At 52.8% G+C, this 21,740-nt stretch overlaps 1 protein-coding gene across 3 annotated transcripts; it reads right to left on the bottom strand.

Moving 5' to 3' along the window:
* Positions 1–552: 552 nt before the first annotated feature.
* CA9 (carbonic anhydrase 9) lies at positions 553–16,074 on the bottom strand. Of its 3 annotated transcripts, XM_042028582.1 has the most exons (12): positions 15,854–16,070; positions 8,954–8,977; positions 7,619–7,789; positions 5,313–5,455; positions 4,571–4,663; positions 4,261–4,327; positions 3,860–4,017; positions 3,579–3,714; positions 1,414–1,437; positions 1,211–1,237; positions 980–1,073; positions 553–840 (listed from the first exon to the last, which is right to left on the bottom strand). In XM_042028582.1, exons 1-12 carry the CDS (start codon positions 15,984–15,986, stop codon positions 777–779), a joined length of 1,134 nt encoding a protein of 377 aa, XP_041884516.1. In that variant the 5' UTR covers positions 15,987–16,070; the 3' UTR covers positions 553–776. The 3 variants fall into 3 exon arrangements, with proteins under 3 accessions (XP_041884516.1, XP_041884514.1, XP_041884515.1); XM_042028580.1 differs by lacking the exons at positions 980–1,073; positions 1,211–1,237; positions 15,854–16,070 and adding exons at positions 11,945–12,071; positions 12,402–12,434; XM_042028581.1 differs by lacking the exons at positions 980–1,073; positions 1,211–1,237 and having other exon boundaries at positions 15,854–16,074.
* Positions 16,075–21,740: the final 5,666 nt, after the last annotated feature.

Raw genomic sequence — 21,740 nt, 5'->3', positions numbered from 1 at the left:
GGGGGATGGTCTGGCAGTTGCAGGCCCCATTTGCCTGGAGGCTGCTGAGGGCTGGAGACCTGCAGGTTCCTCTCCTCTCCCAGACAGGGCCAGTTTCTCCTGGTTTTGCCATGGCCATAAAGCTTCCTGGGACTTGGCTCCAGCTCCACAGAAGCCATCATGAAAGGTGGGAGGTAGCCATGGATCTAGGGTTGTTCTGGCTAATCTAGCTATGATAAAGCTGGGGGTGAGCTGGGTGGGGGCTGGCCAGCAAGCAAGCAGTGGCTCTGCCACCTTCAGCTCTGCCTTTCTTCAGTCCTACCAAGCTATGTTTTTCCAATGCTTTGCACAAATAAGAGGAGGAAGAAGTCCCAGAGTGATGGAGGGCAGGGCTGGGCTGTACAAGAAGCCTTTTGCTGCTTACTCTGGAGCTCTGCCCGGTGCACAGAGGCTGATGCTGTCTTTGCTGTTTGGGAAGGGGTCCCTGCACACCCCTCTCCGCTGTGAGTCCAGCTGCACCAGGGCGCTCTTTCTTGCCCCACGGCTTCTCACAAAGACAGCAGAGACAGCTGGTGCCATGGGAGGATTTTACTTTTTTTTTTAATACTTTTTACCTTTTTTATAACAAAAATATCTATTGGGACCAAATGCTGCCCCTAGACAAACAGTGCATGTGGGCAGCTTGTGCAGCCAAGGGATGCTGGAGCACTGGTCTTCCTTGACCTGGGATGGGAGTGAGGGGAGGTGGGGTGGCAGGCTGAGCCTGTGGGGCTGGGACTGCCACAGAGGTGTGGAGTTTATGCGGTGTTCTCAGTGCTGGCTGCCGTGTAGATGACCTTGGATTTGGTTGGTGAGTCCAGCCTGTTGGGGAAAGAAGGAAGGGGGGAGTGTTAGACCAGGCACGGGGTCTTGTTGCCTGAAACCACCATTAAACCCCATTCTCATGCCCTGGACCCTTCTGCCTCCAAGCCCTGTCCTCCTGCATCTCTCCCTTGCTCACCGTGTGTTCTGGCTGCGGTGCTTGTAGATGTACAGCAGAAAGGCCAGTGCTGTGACAGCAAAGAGCACCCCAAAGAGCACGGCTAGCACGTCTCCTGCAAGCCAAGCACAGGTGTGTTACTCTGGGGATGGTTCCCTGCGACTGTTGGCTGAGTAAGAGGAGGCAAGGAGCAGGCTGGTAGCCCAGGGGCAGAGGGGACACAAAGGAGCAGCCTTGGCTAAGCACACTTACCTGCATGAAATGAGCTGGAGTGTCCTTCTGCAAAGGAGACAAAGACCAGCGGATGAGAACCAGCAGCATGGATGCCGGAGCAGCCCTACAAACCCACTGGCTGCCTGCTCCCAGCTCAGCACATGGCTTCCACAGGACCCCAATTCCCAAGCAGGTACACCCCGTGCCCTCCTTCCCCTGCTTCGTGCCAGACCCTCACCTACCTGCTGTTGCTGAATCATCGCTACCTGTAATGAGAGACAACACAGTCAGGAAGTTGCCTTTGAAGTGTTTGGAGAGGGAAATCTCAAGCCTGCAGGCCTTCAGACCCCCCTCCCAAAGTAGGGCTCCCCTCGAGGCTCCCCATCACCCATGAGCAGGGGAGAGCTGCCTGCCACATCCCCAGCAGCTCACAGCATCTTGCTGCAGGAAGCCCAGCCCTGACACTCTGGCAGAAGCATGAGGAAAAGGGAGGAAAAGGGAGAAAAACGGATCCCTGAACCACAGCCCACACCTGAGCTTTGCTGAGCCCAGCCAGAAACTCCCCCCACTGCTGCTGCCACAGCCTAGGAAGCAGTCAGGGTTCTGAGCACTTCAGCACCCCATGACTGCACTGGACCCCACAGGAGACCCCAGAGAGGCACATGGGATGAGCCCAGCAAGCAGAAACTGGGGGAGCAGTTGCCTGGAGTGAGATGGTCAGCAGCTCCCAGAGAAGAGGCAGCCACACACTACAGGTAGGGCACCTGGCATGGGGATGGCTTGGTGACCCTACATGCTGGGAAGGAGCTGTGCTGGACAAATGTTTACCCAGCATAAAAACATGGCTTTTAAAGAGCTGCATTATCATCTGTACACGGCTCGGGTGTTACGCACAGTGGCACTATCTGCGGGCTCTATCCAGCTACATGGCTGCTGCAGGAAAGCTGCCACCTCCACCCGGCAGCTGGGGGCAGGAGTGGTTATCCCAAACTGGTGGTGACTGGAAAAAAGATCAACAAGAGTGGGCACAGAAGGTGCAACTACAAGCAAAACAAGATGTCACCCCACAGCACCCCATCTCAGTGCTCAGCAGCCCCAGGGCTAAAGCAGGCAGTCAGCACTGACGTGGGGAGAAACCCCCAACAATCCTGTGCACACAAGGCGGGGGACCAATGACCTCATCCAGGAGTACTGGGGCATTCTCCTGGCACTTCAGGAACAAGAGACTTGGGGCTTTGTTTCAGTTGGGAGTTTTGTATAGAAATAGCAAAAAATGAAAAAAAAAAAATAGAGCTGGGCAACTCCCCCCTTGCCCCAGCACTGGGAGGCTTTGGAACAGCTTCTGCAAGAAAATAGTAAAAGAAAGGCTTGGAGGTAAATGGAAAATATGATAAAGTATCTAACAGGTTTACCAAAGATAGAGCATGCCAGCCTAACCCGATATCCTTCTTTGATAAGTGATGTTCTAGACAAAGAAAATGCATTAGATTTTATCTCTCCCGGCTTCAGTGAAGTATTTGATGCAGTGCCACATGGGAAAGAGCTGGCCAGGCCGAAGACCACAGTGATTAAAAGCCTACAGCCATTAGCAAGCAGGCTGCAGGTGGGACGGTGAGGGAAGTGCCTTGCACCACAGTGTGTGGTTATTGAGGCATTGCCCAGAGGCCTGGGACCAACCCTGTGCTGTTCCTATTAGTCACCTTCACAAAAGGTGTAGGAAATGCCATCAGAACAGAAAAGGAACAGGATGTTGAACAGAAAAACCCCAGTGACCTCAGGGAGAAGCAATGGGCAAAAAATTCAGTGATGCAGAGCGATAGTCACACCTGAGGATTAATAGTGATTTCTACTCATGCCTGGAAATCACCAATGCAAGAAAGACCTTCAAGGAGAAATAAAGGGTGGGCAGACAGGGATCTCTCAGGCAGGGGACTGTGTGCCTCGCCAGCACGGCTGTGAGGCCCCACTGGCAGAGCGCAGCTTTCAGGAAGGGTCCCCAGCACTGCCCTTCCTGCAGGATTTGGAGGAGGGGTGTTCACTGCAGGCTTGTACCTCTGGCAGCTCCTACTGAATTTGTCTATTGCATTTGGGATTGAAGTAGCTAGCTGGAGTGCTAGGACCTGCCTGTTTGCTCTTGACCATGCATCCCCTAGTCCTGCTACTGTTATGCCTGCAAGACTATAAGTTCCTAGAAATCAATCTTCCCCAGGGAGCATGAAAGAAGTGCAGAAATGAGAGAGAGTGGGACCCTAAGACCAGTGCTGCCACACATCACTTGCCGGGCACATCTAACCCATGCAGATGCTGTGTTTCTGTAAGAGACAGCAAAGCACTGACTCCTGGTGCTCGCCCCATCACTGCATCCCTGCAGCTGGGAGCAGCCTGGGCACAGTCACACACTCCTTACCAGGAGCATGCTTCACCAAAGGGGTGGTCTGGAAACTCGCCAGCACCCGTCGCCCATGCAGGTTCTGCACTGGCCGGTAGTTGCTTTGCAAAAGCTTGTCATCATCGGTTCTCAGGCTTGAAACCAGCATTGACATCTGGAAGGAGAACAGTGTGAACAGAACAGCATCATCCTGCCTTTGGGGGCTGGATGAGCTGCAGAGCACTGGCACAGGGCACCTGCATCAGCTTACTGGGACAGGCTGGGAAAGACCCAGTGCGGAGCTTGTTGCCCACACAGACCTGGTTATGAGAAAGCAGCATGGTCTGGTTGAAGATTGTCCATTTGACTGTCTGGTAGCAGGGAGGGGTGGTCAGAGAGCCATTATAGTGGAAGTAGAGTTTCAGGTTGGCAGGCAGCAGACCTGCAATGTTGAATCCAGGCACCAATGTTTCCTGTCCTGGGAGAGGAAACATAATGGGAGTGAGACTGGTACAAATTCCTTGGAGGACAACAGCATAAAGATCATGGGCAGTCTGGCACTGTATGTGCCGCTGCAGCCACTGGAGGAAGAGCAGTTGATTTGCCTGGGAGGCAGGGGAAAGCAGGTGGGCTGCCTGCTGCAGCCTTGCTCTGCTGAGCAGCAGGCTTCTCTGCTGGGCTGCAGCCCCTGAGACAAAGCACTAGTGGGACAGGGCCTTACCCACTTCTTGGATTTCGAACAGATGCTTTAGTATTTCATGGTAGTACTGGTTCTCCCCGTGCCCAACCTGCAACAAAGAAACCCTACTGTAATGGCAAGGACAGGGGCCAAAGGGAGACAAGATGGTGATGGCAGTGCCAGCAAGGAGGTATCGCCCCTTGAGAGAGGCACCCTATCCCAGTGACCGCTTCATTCTGCCCTTTCTCTCCCCTTCTTTCAAGGTGCATTTGCACCTCTGCCAGTCCCCAAAACTGTGTCCAACTCTGCCCACCCTAGTCCTATCCTCCCCCTGCTGATCCATGGAACTCACCTCCAGAAAGGCTCCCAGTACAGCCAGGCCATCTGGGTGAACCATTGCCTCTGTAAAGCTGTCGTACTTGGTGTTGTAGTGGACCACATGGATCTGGAAGGGAAACACGTAATCCCAGTCCTGGATGGGCACCACTGGGAGATGCTCACTCCCACAGGGCTACAGCCTGCTGATGCAAGGGCTGTAAGAGACATGCAGATGTGACGAGTACCCCTGTAGGGAAGGGAAAATGCTGGCGGGACCAAGAAAATCTGCTGCTGCAAAGCAGCCAGCATGAAGGTCTGCCTGCAGAAACTTTCCTGGTCAGGAACAGCAAACCAGCACTCTGTCCTGCATACCAGTGGCTCATACTGCAGAGCCAGGCTCAGTTTGATGACAGCAGCTAGAGAAGGAGGGATAAAACCAGATGGGAGCTGGCAGAGCAAGAGGACAGTGTGTACAGAGTAAACAGTCCCTGTAGCTCCCAAAGCAGGCTCACAGCTTCCAGGGAAGCTGGCTTCCACAGCCTGGGAGCTGCCACAGCTCCTGCTCCATCAGCCCAGGACCAGGCTTCACATGTGCCTGGCTCAGCATCAAAATGTAGCCTCCTACACTGAACACCACTGCTGCAGAGCTGCCCAGCATCCTGGCCAGGGGTTACAGCCTACATCCAGTGACAACCAGAGCCATGGGTGAGAAGCATCCATTCCCTGCCCAGCACCACAAGGGAAAAGATGCATCCAGCACCATGAGGGCTCCTTACCTCAGCAGGAAAGCGTCGCCCATTGATGGTGTGCTCTGAGCCAGGTCCCAGTGGGGAGCCCCAGTGCAGGTGCAGCTGCACAGCTCGGTACTGCTGGGCATAGCCACCAGTGAGGGCCAGGGACTCAGGCAGCTCAAGGACAACTGCGGAGGCAGAAGGAAGAGGTCAGTAAGTCAACATAAAGCCCAGTCTTTTCCACAGGTATGCAAAGGAGATGTCTCAAGGGAAACAGTCAGCCTGGCTTTCTAGAAACTGGTCGTAACAGAAAACCTTGCTTTCCATCTCTCTTGAGGCTGTGGGCAAGCCTGCCAACGTGCCAGGGTTCAACTTTTGACTTAAGGTTGCAGGAAACTGCAGTAAATACATCAGCTTCAAAAACAGCTACTGTGAAAATGCTGGAAAGTGAAGACCCCCTCCGCAAAGACTCCCAGGGTCAGCTCCAAGCCAAATGTTATCCAACAATTTATTGAGTAAGTGAGAATAATATAAAGAGACCACGGACAAAATTCATAGAGAAAGATACTTTGCAGAGTGGTGGATATCTGTGAGAGCAGGGCAGTTGGACAGAGAGCTGCAACTCTTGGCAAGCTGGGACCTTTCAAATAAAGCAGCCTGTAAGTGTACGACAGCACTGGAACTAGTGGCATAGAAGCATTAAATATTTTGAAAGCACTTAGAGCTAAAATTTTTGCTTCTTTGGACACCATAAATTCATACATTGATTTTTCTTTAATGTGGTTTATCCATCTGTTTCAGACTTAGGCAGCAATGTGGCAAATCTAAAACTGAGTTACCTGGACATGTGGCAAAAATATCAGGAGCATCCCTCGACCCTGAGAGAGGTTGTCCTATCCTTTTAAGCACCTTTTCCTAATTTTTAATGTAAGTTCTTTCCCTTTTCCCTTTTTAGATGAAGTGTGCCTTAGTAACATTGCCAAGCTAGGGCACAGATTCGGGATTAACCACGTAACAGGGCTGTGATGAGTCATTGGCCATCTCAGCTTCCTTGCCACTGGGTTCAGAGATAGAAAACTCAAATACAGGAAGTGAGAAACTGTTCCCTCCCTATGAATTTATCTGCTTTTATACTTCTTTTGTACAGCTAAACTATTGTTTTCCTTCTCCTAACTACCTGAGTCATTTTCAGGCCCTCAAAAACGCTTGTATAGCATAAATACCTTGTTACCAAAATGAGTAACTGTACAAATATCTTACTGGACTTGCAACTTTTTATTTATTTATGGATCTTCATAAAGCAGACCAGTGGTTGCCACAATAAAAAAAGGCATCTTAAAAGCATGTGAGAAAGTACTTCCCCCCTCCCCAATGAAAATGCTCTCACTGCTTTCCTAAACACCAAGCAACACCAGATTCCAGGGTGTCTAAAATAGCAACTACTGAGCTCAACTAGTTTAACTCTGCAGGCACATTAGGGCAGGAGGCCACAATATAGAGCTCTGTGCATGCACCAAGCAGCTGATCTGGCCATACGCAGCAAGTCTGACCTGTCAAGTTTGCTGTATACACAGGTCAGCTCCATCTCGTTGGCTACCAGGGCAAGGAGGTGCCTTATCACACTGTCAGCAAGTTCTTAAGTCCCTTTCTCCATAACCTTTTCTTAGCCTGGGGACTGGCAGACACCAGTGTGCACAACACGTTCTGCTTCCTCCGAGAAAAAGCTGGTAGCAACCAGGTCCAACCATCCTCAGCTCTGGAAAGAAGTGGTTTTTGTCCGTATCTGGCATACTGAGGCTGATACTAAAATAACATGAATAAGTTGTATCCAGAATTTTACAAAAACCATCTGATACTGGAGAAGGGAAACAAAAGACCTACAAAAAAGTTTTAAGGTCTTGAGATAGAATCCTTAAGTACAAACAAAGTAAGGTGGTCAAAGCTGTGCCCTAAAAGACAGATGTAGGTAGCTTAAAGGTTAAGCCACATCCAGCAACTGATGAGTCCTTTGAAAATGAAATGCAGGGGAGGAAGCAGTGGCTGAAAACCTGCATCAGAAATACCAGAACACATTTTTAAAGAAAATGTGGAGTTAAAAAATTTCTGAAGCCAGCTCCCAAAGGCTCTGGACATCTTGGGGCTTCTCACTTTGTCCAAGAAAACACATGGACCTGCAAAATTTCTACAGCCTGTTGCTCCCGTTTTGGCCTAGAAGGCAACAGGGCTGCAGCCTGCAAGACTATTTCCTTCCCAGAGCCCAGGGGAAGGGTGTCAGAGAAGCCTGGTCCTGCTTGGAGAGTCTGAGTGTCTTCTGTTTGTGCTCCAGCCCCTGCAGGTGCCTTTGCCCCTACCTGTGTGCCCATTGTTCTTGAGCTTGAGCTGCTTGTTGGCAGGCAGGCTGTAGCCAGAGAGCTGGATTGGCCGCAGGTCAGGGCTGAAGGTGGCCTGAGCTGTGTCAACATTGATGGGCGACTGCTTGGTGCCCCCGCAGTCCGAGTAGTCCGTACTCCAGTGCTTTAGGTCTGGTGCAAGAAGGAAGGGAGGAACTGTCAGTGAGAGTGCCAGGATGAGGACACCTCCAGAAAGAAGGTTTGGGGGTACTGGGGAAGGGGACAGGCACTGGTCAGGGAATTAGCCATGCACATAAGGTTAGCTTCCATGAAGTTAGCTTGGGAGCAGCTTTATGCCAACATGTGACTGAATGCAGCTGTATCAGGAAAGGTCTCGGAGCATGGTGAGCTGCCAGGAAAGTCTATTTTTGGGGTGTTTAGGAAGAGTGCAAGAAGATCATTTACAAGTGGACTTGGCAAGCTGAGGAGCTGCTGCCCTGCAGCTCATCACATACTTGCTGCCTTGAACAGCCTGGCCTCTGGCAGGTATCGCCCCTGCTGCTGCTTGAGCAAGGTACCACAGTGCTCCTGGGCTCTGTGACAAAGGGCCAGCTCACATGGCTCAGTTGGCCACTGAAATGGACACCTCTCCCCAGTGCCACAGCTGGGATAAGCACGGCTGATGCCCCAGAAACCTCCCTTTGCACTGCAGAGGTCTGCTTCTAGCATGTCATGGGCCAGTGGAAACCCAGGCTTGTCCCCAGGCCAGCCCCTTGCAGGACCCCTGTAAATATGGAGCTGGGCTTTAGCAGCTGAACCAAACCTCAGGGTGATGGTGCAGTGGTAAGGGGTGTATCTGTCACAGCACTGTGGTGATGCCCATCATGGGTGCTGTGGAGAGGCCCCCCAAGCCTTGATGCGAGGGCAGGGCCAGGCAGGATGGGGAGGGAGGGTGACAGAGGGCAGAAGTGAAGACAAGCTAATCCCTGGGCTGGTCAAAGTCCCAGCACGGACTGCAAGTCCAGCCTGGGGAGTGCAGCCCTTTCCCCCATTTGGCTTCCCACAGGGTCAGGGGAGCTCTCATTCAGGGAGGAGCCCTTCCCAGGGGGGCATCCCCCCACAGCCAGGGCCTAGGAAAGCCCTCGTTGGAGCTGCTGCTTCCTGGTGGAATCAGAGCAACACCTGGCTCTTCAGCCCATCCATGCCTGAGTGCGGGCACTGTGTCAGGGTCAGGCAGGAGGGAAGGGTGAGTCGTGGAGTGCACACAGAAGCCCTGTAATCATTAACCATGGCTGGCTCAAGCCCAGGATCTGCTGGGTAGTAGGAAAAAAGCAGAAGTAACTGCAGGGTATTTACCTTCATAGCTCCAGTGGCTGTGGCCTTGAAAAAAAAGAAAAGAGAAAACCACATGAATGGAAGGGAAAGGTTGTCAGCAAACACGTCTCTGCCAGGCAGCAGGCCTTTGCGCTCCCACTGCCTTCCATCCATCCCCCTCCCCGCCTTTGCTTTCCCACTTCTCCCTCTGTCCCAACAAAGGGCATGTTCCCAGAGGGTACTGCCTCCTCAGAGCACGGCCAGGTCCCCTGCAGTTGTTGGTCAGAGGGAAAACGCCAGGGCTGACATTTTGGCATTGTCCTTAAAAAGGAAAAATCAGAGGTATTGGCTTCCATCACTGAGCAGCTGTACCAGCAGCTGCTCCAGAGCAGCCAAAGCTTCCCACTGCCCCAAGACAAGGCACTTCACAAGTGCAGCTCCCACACTCCACGAGGAGTTTGGGCAGCAAGATGCACTGCACCATGCAGACACCCTCCTCCCACCTGGGAAAGCTGCCTGGGACTGAGAGCAGAGGAAGAAAAGGAGCATCAAAACCTTCTCTTTACATCAGCGAGTGCCCCTGCAGTGGGAATGTGCTTTCACAGGAAAAAGTGCCAGGCAAAATGCTCAGCTCCTGTCCCCAGCTGTAACTCATATGACCACCCAAATACCCACACAGAGCTGCATAAGGTCTTACCATGCAAAACCCTTTCCTTAGGAAAAGTGGGAGGGAGGATGGGGGATCCTATGCCGGGACCTCTGCTCTTCTTGTGTCACCCATGGGTCACACAGTGACCACAGCAGGGCAAGATGTGACCTGCATTTCCCACAGCTGGTGGTATGCCACTGTGCAGATCTAGAGGGGGCAAAGCCCTCCTGGGAAGGTCCTGAGAGTACCCAGTACTCAACGGGCTGGCCCTTGCACTGTCACTCTCCTCCAGAGCTGTCAGCAATGCCCAGATTCCTGGCACATCACTGGAGCTAGCCTTAGGAGTGCACTCAGATGCCCCCCAACAAACACCTTGGCTGTCACCAGCCCTTCTAAACAACCAGCTCCAGACAAAGGGATGTGGGGCTCAGATTGCCCCAAGCAGGGAAACATGGCACAAAAGGATTATGTGCCTGCTCTGACTGGCACAATATGTAATTCATGGGCTCCTCCTGACTTGTCCTTACCAGCAAGCTTGTCACTGCAGACAGGCTGTTGGCACTTCTCAGACCACGAGTGCAGGAGTGGAGAGTGCCAGACTGGGGCAGGTTTGGGGCAAAGGGGGGCATTCATACAGCAGCAATGACATGGAGGAGCATTTAAGAGGTACAGTTGAGCCCCAATATCGTCTCTGTCCCTTGGTGGGGCCATCTGCCTGCCAGCCTCACCAGGATGCTAGAGGGTCTCAGCAGGAGCTGCTCCAGCCCCGATCCCTACTGCTGACAAGAGCTATCGACACCCACTTGCTATTAATAGGAGTGGATTCCAGCTCAGGGGTGAGAAAGGAAGAGGCAAGCTTTCCCAGGCCCAGATGTCCCATGCGAGGCCCTAAGCCCAGCAGGATCCTGCCCTCCACTCAGCAAGGATCCAGGCATGGGCACTGCTGGGGGTTTTGGAGCATCTGCTGCTCGGGGGAGTGGATGACCACAGCCAAACTGGGCTGGGAAGGGCTGGAGGGTGTTTAGGGGCACTGTGTGTTGCGGAGATGGGAACAGATCTCAGGGCTCCCTCCAGTATGACTGGTGACTCACCTCTGTCGAATTACTGACGCTCAGAAGCAATGCTCAGGGATCTCTTAGGTATTCCCAAAGGCAAAGAAAGAAGGAGCAGCAAGCAGAGGACTGTGCAAGCCACAGCTGCATGCACCAGGACACATGTGCCCCAGGACAGACTGCAGTGCCCTCTCCATGCCTGCTTGCATGGTACTGCCCAGGCATGCACCCAGCTCTGCTACAGCAAGCTGAGATCCATTTATCCTGCCCACCTTGCTCACACAAAGGATTCCTGCTGCCCAGACACTGACTGTGCATCAAAATTGAGAGACGATAGACCCTCCTCTGGAAACACCATATGTCTTTTCCCACTCTGCTCCCACTCTCCTACTCCTTTGGGCACTATCTGCACAAAGAAACACTCACTTTGGGGCAGTCCTGGCACAGGTGAGGCACAGCACCCCAGGGCTGGCACACGGTACCTCAGTTCACTGCACATGCCTCAACTGGCACAGCTCGCCCCAACACCCCACTTTTTGCTCACCTCCAGGGACTCTGCCTTGACAGAAAGCAGCTCAAACATCATATCACCGGTTGAGCAATAGCCCTGTGCTGACACCTGCCCTGCTGTGTCAGCACTGTGCCAATTACCTCAGCTTCCCACATCTCCCAGCACACATCTATTCCCACAGCTGAGGGGGCTCTGGACCCTCCTTGCAGCCCCCTGCCAGCTCAGCTCGGCAGCTTTGGACACCCCGAAGGCTGCAGCTGCACCGAGGAACCAGTTCAATCCACCCCAACACAACAGACTTCCCCAGGGATGTCTTGGCATCAAACCCAGAAGGACCCATGAGCTCTTATCCATCCACCGAAGCCCCCGTGGGTGTGTTTTCCCACCCCGTGGTTCTGGGTGTAGTGATGGCACAGCCCCCTCGGGCAGGCATCTCTCGAGCGCAGCCGTGCAGGGTTGGGCCCCCGTGGCGCCCGCACCGAGCGCTGCAGGAGAGCGCCGAGGCGAGCCCAGCTCGGGCGCTGGGTCAGGCTCTCAGCATCCCCCCCTGCCCCGGCACAGCTCGGAGGAGCCCTGCGCTAACTGCTCCGATCCCTTCCACCTGGGGGCCTTTGCAGTCTCGCAGCCATGAACATTAACCCACTGCCCTGCCCAAGTGGTGATTTGCATAATTCAGTCTGCCTCCCACACTTCCCGCCGGAGCACGTCTTCTCCTTCGGAAAGCCGTGTGATGCCAGGTCTCCCTTCTGCTGAACTGCTTCCACTCACCACAAAAGAACCTCGGCAGCGGATGCTGCAGCTCTCTGCATGCCCTGCCTTACCTCTGAGCACCCACTGCCTCGGCAGGGACTGCAAAGCGCTCCCGAAAACATGGAGGGAAACAGCCCTGGTGATGCGATACGCACACCGGGAGATAACGCGCAAGAAGAGGGTTCCTTGCAGGGGTTCCTGCGGGAAAACACAGTAGGGTGCTGACAGGAGCTGCCTGCCCTTGCAGGCGAGAACGCCTCCGTGCTCAGCCGCGCAGACCCCCCCGGTTCACCTGAGTACTGCCTGCCGCCCGCCCTTCCCCAGCAGCCCGCGGTCCAGCCAAGTTTCCCACGAGTTTCCCCCCTTTACACCCTCCCTTTGTGCTTTCTCCCGCTGTTCTTTGCTTCCACTCAGCCCTCCCATTCTGGGATACAGGCTTTGCTGCAAGTGCCAGCTCCCTTCCCTCCTTGATATCCAACACCATCCAACAACACTTTCCTGCCGAGTTCAGGCAGACGCTGCCATTACCAGCGTGCTGCTCCGCATGTCCTGCAGCCGGGGAGGAAGGGTAGGAGCAGCTTTTGGCAGCGTGAGGAGCCAGCTCAACCACTGGATGCTGTGAATCACTCATAGGAAAGGCACTGATGCAGCAGGCTGCTCCCAGGAGACCTCACCAAGGGCACACAGGGATGGACTGTGCACCCAAAGGACTCAGAATCGTTTGCACAGACCAGGAGGCAACCTTCAGCAGAGCCAGACAATAAGGAAGGGGATCAGAGGGTTTGCCCTACACGTCTGCACCTCCCATCCTGAGTTTTTCATATTTTAGGCTCTGTGCAGTCTGAGGCTGCTGCAGGATACCTGACAACCCTGAAACACATGTGCTGCTCACAGCGTGGATGCTGCCTGACAGCAACACAGCCACTGCTGTGAGCTTGAGCTCCAGAAGTTTGGATGGCACGTGTGTGGCAGGCAGGACAGCGGGCTCACTTCAAGCTTTCCCATCCTGCTCTCTTATTGGCCAGGCACACAGTGCCCAGTGCTCAGCCACGGGGAGTGCTGGCATGCTGCCAGAGCCTCCTCTTCCTGCTGGGAGCCAATCCTGAGCTATACCAGTGTCAAAGTCCCATGGGATGAGTTCAGCTTGCAGATGCCAGACCAGGACCACCTTTCTGTGCCCTGTCTATGGGTCAGTCCCAGGCTATGGAGAGATCAGTGGAGCTCATGGCCCAGAAAAGAGGGTAAGTGGGGTGTTGTTCCCAAGGGCCAGTAAGCCAGGAAGTACCAGAACATGCAGAGATGCACAGAGTGCAGGTCCCAGAGTAGGAACCAGCTACAGCAGCCGGGTCCCAGCCTACAAAACATATCCAAACACCACATCCCTTGAAAGCAATAACCTGATCATGGTACCTGGACTGTGCTCATGCTGCCCAAAGCCAGCTCTCCAGTCATGGCACAGGCAGACGGTCTGGGCAGGGGGGTGCATAACCTGAGCATCCTTCTGCCAAGCCCCACAGGAGGCATGTGTATGGAAGGGCTGTGTCGTTCCAGCCCCGCCTCCTCCCTGGTTTCTCCCTCCAGACACACCCCCGTGCAGCTGTGCCCATGTACTTTCAGCCCAGGACACCACCCCATGTGCTGCCCATGGGGGCACTGATCCCTCCCAAGCCTGGCTGCATTAAAGCCCCTCTGTGTTTATAAACTCTGACCCACTGCAAATCTTTGGGATCAGCTTTTAATGTGCCACTGGTAGCACAGGTCGCTGCAGGGATTGTTCTTTGTTCTCCTGAGGCTGTGGAGATCCTGTTCTCTTTGGGCTGTGGAGCCCAAGACTCTACCATCTCCCCCGAGAGGGGCGAGGGTTTGCGTGGAGGAAGACATAAGGCAGGCTTTACTCCAAGGCACATTCCTGCTCCTTCTGAACCCAGCTGCCCCAGTAGGTGATGGGGAAGCAGGAAACAACCAGAGTGCTGCAGAGAAAGGGCCATCCCAGCAAAAGGGATAAAAATGGGGAAATCCCAGAGGACAGATCAGTGCTTGGAGCTGGGGAGAGACATGAATAAGGAGTATTAAGCAAGAAAAATAGGTTCTCCTGGAAGAAGAGGACATGGGGGAATGACCAAGAAGAGGACACTGAGAGCAAGACACATCTGAATGGCAGGGAGAGGAAATAGGGAGAGAGAGTTACTGTCTCCCAAAGACACACTTAGCACAGGACTCAGGTCCTTGGGCAAGCAGAGTCTTCTCAGGGAGCAACCTCACGGCAAATCCCCAAGCATGTGCTGAGTATCCAGGGCTGGGGGGCCACCAGCCCTACCTCATGCATAAGCCTCAAGCAAGAGGGAACCATCTCATCACCCAGCAGAGGTGCTGAGACACGCAGCTCTTGGCACCTGGCAGGAGCCTTGGAGGGTTCCAGCCATGACCTGCTTCCCATGGGATTCCATCCAGATCTTCAGCCGTTAACACTGGTATAGCACGGGCTAACTTGCCTGTTCCCTACCGACCTCCTGGCCACCTCCTTTCCCCTTCTCCATCCCAGTCCTCCCACCCACCCCTCCCAAACCTCACACAGTGTCCAGCCCCTTGGCCAGCGCAGCACACCGGTATGCTGGACACCCAACACCCCCTCACCGTGTGGCCTGGGTTACTTAATCTCTGTGGCAAGAACCGTCTGCATCCCCATCTCTGTCCAGTGCTCAGCCCGGCAAGAGTGGTAAGAAAAGTGATTCATTGCAATAACAAAAGCAGCTCCTGGCACCAAACTATTCCCAGTCCTTACCACAGGGCAGCTGTCCTGGCACAGGTCAGGACAACTCTTTACCAAAGGCAAAACCAAGGACGCGCTATGAGGCTGAGCCCAGGAAACAAACCTGTGGGCAAAGAGGGGACAAGGTGCATAGCCAGGGACAGCAACATCCCAGTGCAGCACTCATCCCCAGGCGAGAAAATCCACAGCACTCCCCCAAAATCCCCGCAGAGCCGTGGCAGTGCCGTAGCCTCCAATCAGAAAAGGGACCAAGACCAAAGACCCAGGACTTTTCCCCTGAACCTCTAACTCTGAAAGCCCCCATACCACCAGCAAGACATCTCACGGAGAGGAGGAGGGGCACACAACCCTGCAGTCCTGCGTTCTGTCACGTCCCCCGTCCCCCATCGTCAGCAGTGGAGCAGCCCCCCTCCAACTCTGCAGCAGGACCAGACCCCGCTCTTGGCGGGCCGCGGGGGGACCAGGTGGATGCAGGGCAGCCCAGCCGACACGCCGCAGGGTAAAGGGGACCGGCCATCATTCACCGCGCCAGGGTGCAGGGTTGGAAGCTCCGGGCGGTCCGCGGGAGCAAGCAGGGACTGCTTGGTGCACAACCCTTGTACTCCCATCTCAGGAAGTCCTGACCCCCTCAGTCTGATGCAAGCGGGTCCCAGTGAGGGAAAAGGGCTGCGGACAAAGCGAGGGCCCAGCCCCTGGGCAGGGGTCGGGCCAGTCGAGCCGCACGGGAGTTGGCGGGAGCAGGGACAAAGGCAGGGACGTGCTGGGGGGTGCAGCGCCCGCAGCTGGGCGATGCTGGGGGAACACATCTCCACAGGGGCATTTCACCCTGGGGCGCACATGGAGCCCTAACAAGGGTGCAGCAGGAGGTAGAGCAGCCCCCCTGCCCCCAAACCAAGCAAGGGGAGAACTCCCTGGCAGTGGGGACACCTCTCCACAAAACATCAGACACCCCAAATCCAGCACCCCTTGCACTGGGGCACTCCATTCATCAAGGATTCCCAACTCAGCAAGAGAGGGAACTCTGCACATCAAGGTACCCTATGTATCAGAGACTCCAAACTCAGTATCGGGGTGCTGCACGCATCAGGGTGCTCAGGCACCGGCCATCCCTAACTAAGCTCCGAGGCGCCTCGTGCACGGGGACCCCAAAGGCAGCAGCGGGGTGCTCCACGCCTCGTGGAGCCCCGCGCACCGAGGGACCCCTGCTCACCTTTCCCCGGGGAATGCGGGGGCTCCTCGCCGCCGTGTTCCTGGTCGCTCTCGCTGTCGGAGCCGGCACGGCCCAGGGCGGGCAGGAGCAGGAGCGGGAGAAGGAGCGAGACCCGCAGCGCGGCGCGGTTCATCTCCGGCAAGTGCGCGAGTGCGGGACGGCGGCTCCGTGCCTGCCCGCCCGCCCGGCCGCACGTAAGTGAGAGCGGGCGGGGAGGAGGCGGCGGCTCTGACTCACGCCTCCGTTACCTTTTATAGGGGCTGGAGCCAAAGTCTGCCGCCGCACGGTCCGGCCAGGTGAGCCGCCCGACGCGGGACTCGAATCCGGGACTCCCCACGGGGGTGTCCCTACCCCACCCCAGTCCCCCGCCGGGACATGCGGTGGAGCAGGGGGCGGGGGATCCCAGTCGGCTCCTCAGTCCCTTCAGCCATGGGTGTCCCCTCTCCTCAGTGATGGGTCAAGGAGCCCTCAAAGGTGAGCGTCCCTCTCCCCAGCAGCGGGTGAAAGACCCCTCAGCAGTGGGTGTCCCCTCTCCTTAGTGTTGTGGTTGGGATCACTCAGCAGCGGGTATCCCTTCTCCTCAGTGACGAGTTTGGGATCTGTCAGCCAAAAGGTTTCCACTCTCGTCAGTAGTGGGTGAAACCTCTCCCCAGCAATAGGGTTGGCACCCCTCACCCATGACTGTTCCCTCTCCTCAATGGTGGATGAGGAATCCCTCCATCATGGGTGTCCTCTCTCCTCAGAGACGGGTGAAACCCTTCAATACTGGCTGTCCCCTCTCCTCAGGAATGGTGCTGGGACCCTGAGCAAAGGGCCTCTCAGTGGTGGGTGTCCACTCACCTCAGCAATGGGTGAAGGACCCTGCTGGGGTGCAGACCTCTCAACCATGGCTGTGCCCTCTCCTCAGCAGTAGGTAAGGGACTCCTCAGTGGCGGATGTCCCCTCTTCTTACTCATGTACAGTTAAGAAAAGGATTTCCATGGATGCTAGAGGATGCCACAACCCCACTCTGGGCAGAAGTCTTTCTCCTGCTCTTCAGAGGTGGCAGGAAACATATGGGTGCTGCTCAGTGTGTGTATAGAGTGTACCTGGATACCAAAAAGCTCTGAACAAAGATCCTGCACCAAAAGTGGCTGGGCACATCGACAAGAGACTGTGGTCCCTGTTGGTAGGTGCAAAGTGCTGCACATTTGATGAATCAATGTGTGGCACAGGGTGGGCGTTAATCAGCTAATGAAACTCACAGAGCAGACGAGAGAGTCATGGTGATGTCAGCTCACCACTTGCCAAGAAAAAACTGAACTAAGCATCAGGGATTATCAAGAAAGAAACAAAAACCAAGCCAAAACAAAAAAACCCACCCCATTCTGATCTTGAATAAATCTTGGGTGAAACCTCCTCTAATTTTTTGCCCATGGTTTTGTTTCTCCCATCACAAAAGGATCCGGAACAGAAAGAGCATGCATGGGGCCCCAGGGCTGCTTGGGAGTGAGGGTGGTTTCCTTGTAAAGAAGGAGCAAAGCATGGCTGCCCAGCCTGGTGGAGAGAACTCTGTGCCCATAAGCATCTTGGCTTGGATTGGACTGGAGAGCAGGGAACGAGCACTTACTCTCTTGGGATAGCGGATTTACGGCACAACCAACGATAATAATCCAGCAGGAAGTTTGAGTTCAACCAGCAAATTTTTTTTTTTCATGTGGTGCAGAAGGGAATGGGAAAATCCTTTCCCTCAATGTGTGATTTGTGCACACACAAAAAGGTACTGGACAAGTTAATGGGATATTGTGCCTTGCTCTGTGGCACTGCCAGAGTCACAGCTCTACGCCATGCCCCATAGGCTCCATGCCTCTGCTAAACCAGTTTGCCCAGCTCTTTCCTGGCCCAAGTCACTGGTCATCCCAACACCTTCCTTTATGAATGTGCTCAGCGTAGCCATGTGAATACATCTGTATCCACAGGCTTGCTATCACTGCAAGAGGGCTCAAGATCCACCAAGCAGTACAGAAGTTCTGGCTGGGGCTGGATTTTTTGCTGAGCAGAAGCAATCTGTGCCAAAAAGGTGGCAGCTGGGAATAGAGGCTGCTGGTCATTGTCTACCTGACACCATGGGGTTCTGCCATGGGCTGTGCCAGAGATGGTCCCTCACTCCTGGCCTCGCTGGAGAACTGTGCTTCCAGGGGTGACCTGCAGGTAGGATCAACGCAATTGTCCTGACTCACCTTGTTCCTTCCAACACGAGATAAACAGAACCGTTGGATAAGAAGATATTCATTTGTCAAGGCTCAAGGAAACAGGGGTGTGGGGGGAAAACAAACCATAAACTGTAATTCCAGTGCTCTCTCCTGCTCATGTTCCCATGGTTTATCTAAGTGGTCTTTATCCTGGACGGAGATGAAGAAGGCCGTTTTATACAGCAGAGGAATGACAGACTCAGCCTACCCTTTTTTCAGGACAAGCCCTATGGACTTCTCACCTCACACCTGAGTCTATCAATTCTGCTTGCGTCTCCAGGGAGGTTACCCTGCATTCTCTTTGCTGCCATGACTTTCTTAGGTTTCATTGTCCTCCCTCTCTATTGCTCTTCAAAGATGAGCATATCATATCAGCCGCTGTAACCGCGCGTGTCTTCTTTCCACCTGTGATCCCTTACACTTTGTCAGCTCTTTTGTAGAGATGATACTTGGCTGCTGTGGACACTTAGAATGAAAGGTGACTCCATCATCAGGGCACTTGGGCTGGATGGTGCCTCCTGGGAATGCTGGGGCTTGTGGATCACAGCCGCCTTCCATGAGCCTTTCAGTCCACACAGGGAAGAGCACAAGGGGTTTGCTGTCCTGTGCAAGGTTCACGTCAGTGCTATATCCTCACCAAAATCTGTCCCCTGGGATTCTCTGGTAGAATTATGTCAGAGGAGATCTGATCAGAAGGATCCAGGCCCTTGCAAACAGCCCAGCTCTGTGCCCTTCTTTGCTGTGAGCTATGTGGAGATGTGCAGCACCAAACTTGTGCTCAGCTCAGCACAGATCCAGCCCGAGGCACAAAGCACTGGCATACCAGGGAGCTTCTCCAATCCCGTTCAGCACAAGATGCACCAGGCTGAGACAGAGTGGGTGTACTTCTGGAAACACTGGCTGGTCTTGTTTTAGCTCCAGTGCTGTAGGGAGGGACGACCTCTAAATGCTTGTAAAAGGGTTTATTCTTAGGAAAAGGATGTAATTCCCAGGAAAATTGACTCATGTTAAGGAAAGGCTTGGATATCTAGAAGAATTTTGGCACTCTGGGCCTGGTTCAAAATTGTGCTAGTAATCCTTTCCCACGGGATATACCAGTGAATTCCGGAGCTTATGGAGGGCTTTTTGTCTGTTACTTTCAATGTGAAAACTGTGGACACTATTTTATCAGTGCTGCTGTTGTGCCTATTCACAGTTTAGAGTTAAGTTCCCTGGAAGATTTCCAAACAAAATCAGGTTGATCTATGCCACTCACTGAGGTGAATCCCAGATACCCGCACCTGCAGTTTGTATTTTGTTACTGAGATTTGGGTAGAATTATCTAAACAACAATCTTTCCTTTGAGGTGATATTAGTTTGCTTTGCAATTGCAAAAGTTGCAAAAAGTATCTCTTCCCAGTTATCTTTTCTTTCATCTCCCCATCTGTACATTTGTTGCGCTGGTGCCATCGGCTGCCCAAGCCCTACACCAACACAGTGCTTGTCCCCAGCAAGTAACCAACTTTCAGTGCCTGAGGGTAGGTTGACAAGGGATATTTTGAGGCAAGAGTGTTAATTAGCTGGTTGCTTTCCCTTGGATGTCTAGTGTGATGGTTCCCAGTTCCAGAGTAACCCCAGCACCTGTGCTGTGGGGTTCTATACCCAGTCTAGATCCTGGTCTGCTCTTCTCCGTGGCCAGACTGTAGGAAGGAGGTAGCCAGGGGAACCACCTGGCCTGGGAGCTCCTGGACCTGGGCCAATCTGAGGTATGTGAGCTGCTTTAAAACTATCAATTCTAGCAGCTGTAATAGGGATAGGTTTAAAATACACATTTCAGTGTTTCTATGTACAATTATAATGTATAATATTTACACACTCATTGCTGCCTATTGCTAAAAACAGCTTGAATAATGGGAAACAGAATTTTATTTTAAGAGGCTTGCTTCTGGATCAGAGTCTCAAAATATCAAAACTTCCGTAAATTTAAAAATCTGACTTCAGGCAATATCTACATAGAAGCCTCTGGATCCTTATGTCAGTATGTTCCAGGTAGGAAAGCAACCTCCCCAGCAGCTGCTGGCAAGCACCAATGAGAGTGTTGTCCCAGCAGGACAAAAATGTGGAGATTTGAACCTGGCAAGCACCTCCAAGAGCACTGAGGTGCACCACGATCTCTCTTTAATAGTGAATACATCATCTTTGTAATTGCAGTGAACAGAACAAGACTTTACCTATAGCTATGTCCAAATTAGGACTGACATTACTTGCCTGGGCACTGACTTTGATACCCCCTTTTAAAAAATCAGTTTCATGGCCTCCCTCATGTTCTGATGAAAGCATGTGGAAAGCAGTAGTCCTCCTGCCCTGTGTTTTCTTGGCATTATTAGAAAACCTCAGTTTATGAATCTCCTTTGCATTTTCCTTTAAAGTGAATTTATTTGCTCATATATGAAGGCTGCCCTTTTGGTAGCATTTATTTCTGATGTATTTATAGGCAGCAACTCTATCCCTTCTCAAACTGTGTTTTGAAAGTTCAGACTCAAGTCTGAAAGAGTTTAGCTTGTCAGAGGCTAAATGCCCCTTCTACTTTGGATTTCATTACCCTCTGCACCTCTTCAAGTTTTAATTAATCTTTTCTGAATGTACACACGCTAAATTATACATTTAACCTACACGGAAAATCCTTCTCCTGCCACATGTGAAACCACTCACGGAAAGCACACAATCAGGTGGTTTGAATGCTCTTCTTTTTTTTTGTTTTCCTACAGTACTTTATACCAGGAATTCTGATTAGCAGCTCATAAGCACTCAGGAACACGAGGTTCCATGACAGGCGGTCTTCACACCCATGCTGCAGCAGTTTGACTTTCAGCTGCGCAGCAGTGTTTCCCATTTCATTTCATTGGCACATTTCTCCCCCTTGGGAAGGTCTCTAATGACAGTATTTATGAATGTGGGTCCTAAAACCCACTTCAGTGCATTTCAGTAATATCTTCTTTACTGTGCAGGGACTCTTTTCTTAGGATGACCCATTATTTTTCCCTTTTTAAATTGTATCTTTGCGTTCCTTATCATCCTGACTCTAATTAATACTCACATTTGAAATTACTTTAAAAATGTGTTGAAATCCTGGTAAAGGAGCCCAGAACTTTTCCTTCGTTCAGAGAGAATCTAGATTAGTACCCTAAAAAATCATTGTAGCAAATCTGTATTCCTTTTCTTATCCTTCTTCCTGGTTATTCCATAACTTTCCTTCTTCCAGAGACACTCATATCCCTTTTCTCCACTGAAAGTGAGGTACCTTTTTTAGTCTCTCCTGTGGCACCACCTCCGGTTGGACACCAGACCTGTAGGGAACTATTGCTTCTTTCTGGTCTGAGGCTGCAATTTTCAAGTCCTTGGGACACCTTAATCTCTAGACTTCATTCTGGATGGGGTGGCCTGTCCTTATACTTGCTTTTTATTTTGTCCTCTTTTTCTGTTCTCCTGTCTCACAACATGGACAGGGATGCTTGTCCAGTTGAGGAGTCACCCCTAACACTTGATTTTTAGTCTTCGCACAGGCTCCCCTCCTCTTTGCTGCTCTCCATCACATACTACTAAAGACCCTTTCATGGAGCTTTAGAGTTTCCTCTGCAGGTTTTCAAATGGGAACAATTCTCAGGTTTTCCATGCAC

The sequence above is a fragment of the Corvus kubaryi genome, unplaced genomic scaffold (genome assembly GCF_017639235.1).
Source record: "Corvus kubaryi isolate FWS band 111438036 unplaced genomic scaffold, C.kubaryi_AGA036_p1.0 37308, whole genome shotgun sequence".
NCBI classification, from domain to species: domain Eukaryota; kingdom Metazoa; phylum Chordata; class Aves; order Passeriformes; family Corvidae; genus Corvus; species Corvus kubaryi.
This window is presented reverse-complemented; position numbering and strand designations above follow the sequence as displayed.

Excerpts from the sequence above, each read along its gene's own strand:
- CA9 (XM_042028580.1), bottom strand. Across the intron at positions 7,790-8,953 it reads CAGCCACTGGAGCTATGAAG|ACCTAAAGCACTGGAGTACG; the intron begins GTAAATACCCTG and ends TTCTTGCACCAG. Across the intron at positions 841-1,413 it reads CGATGATTCAGCAACAGCAG|GCTGGACTCACCAACCAAAT; the intron begins GTAGGTGAGGGT and ends TTTCCCCAACAG.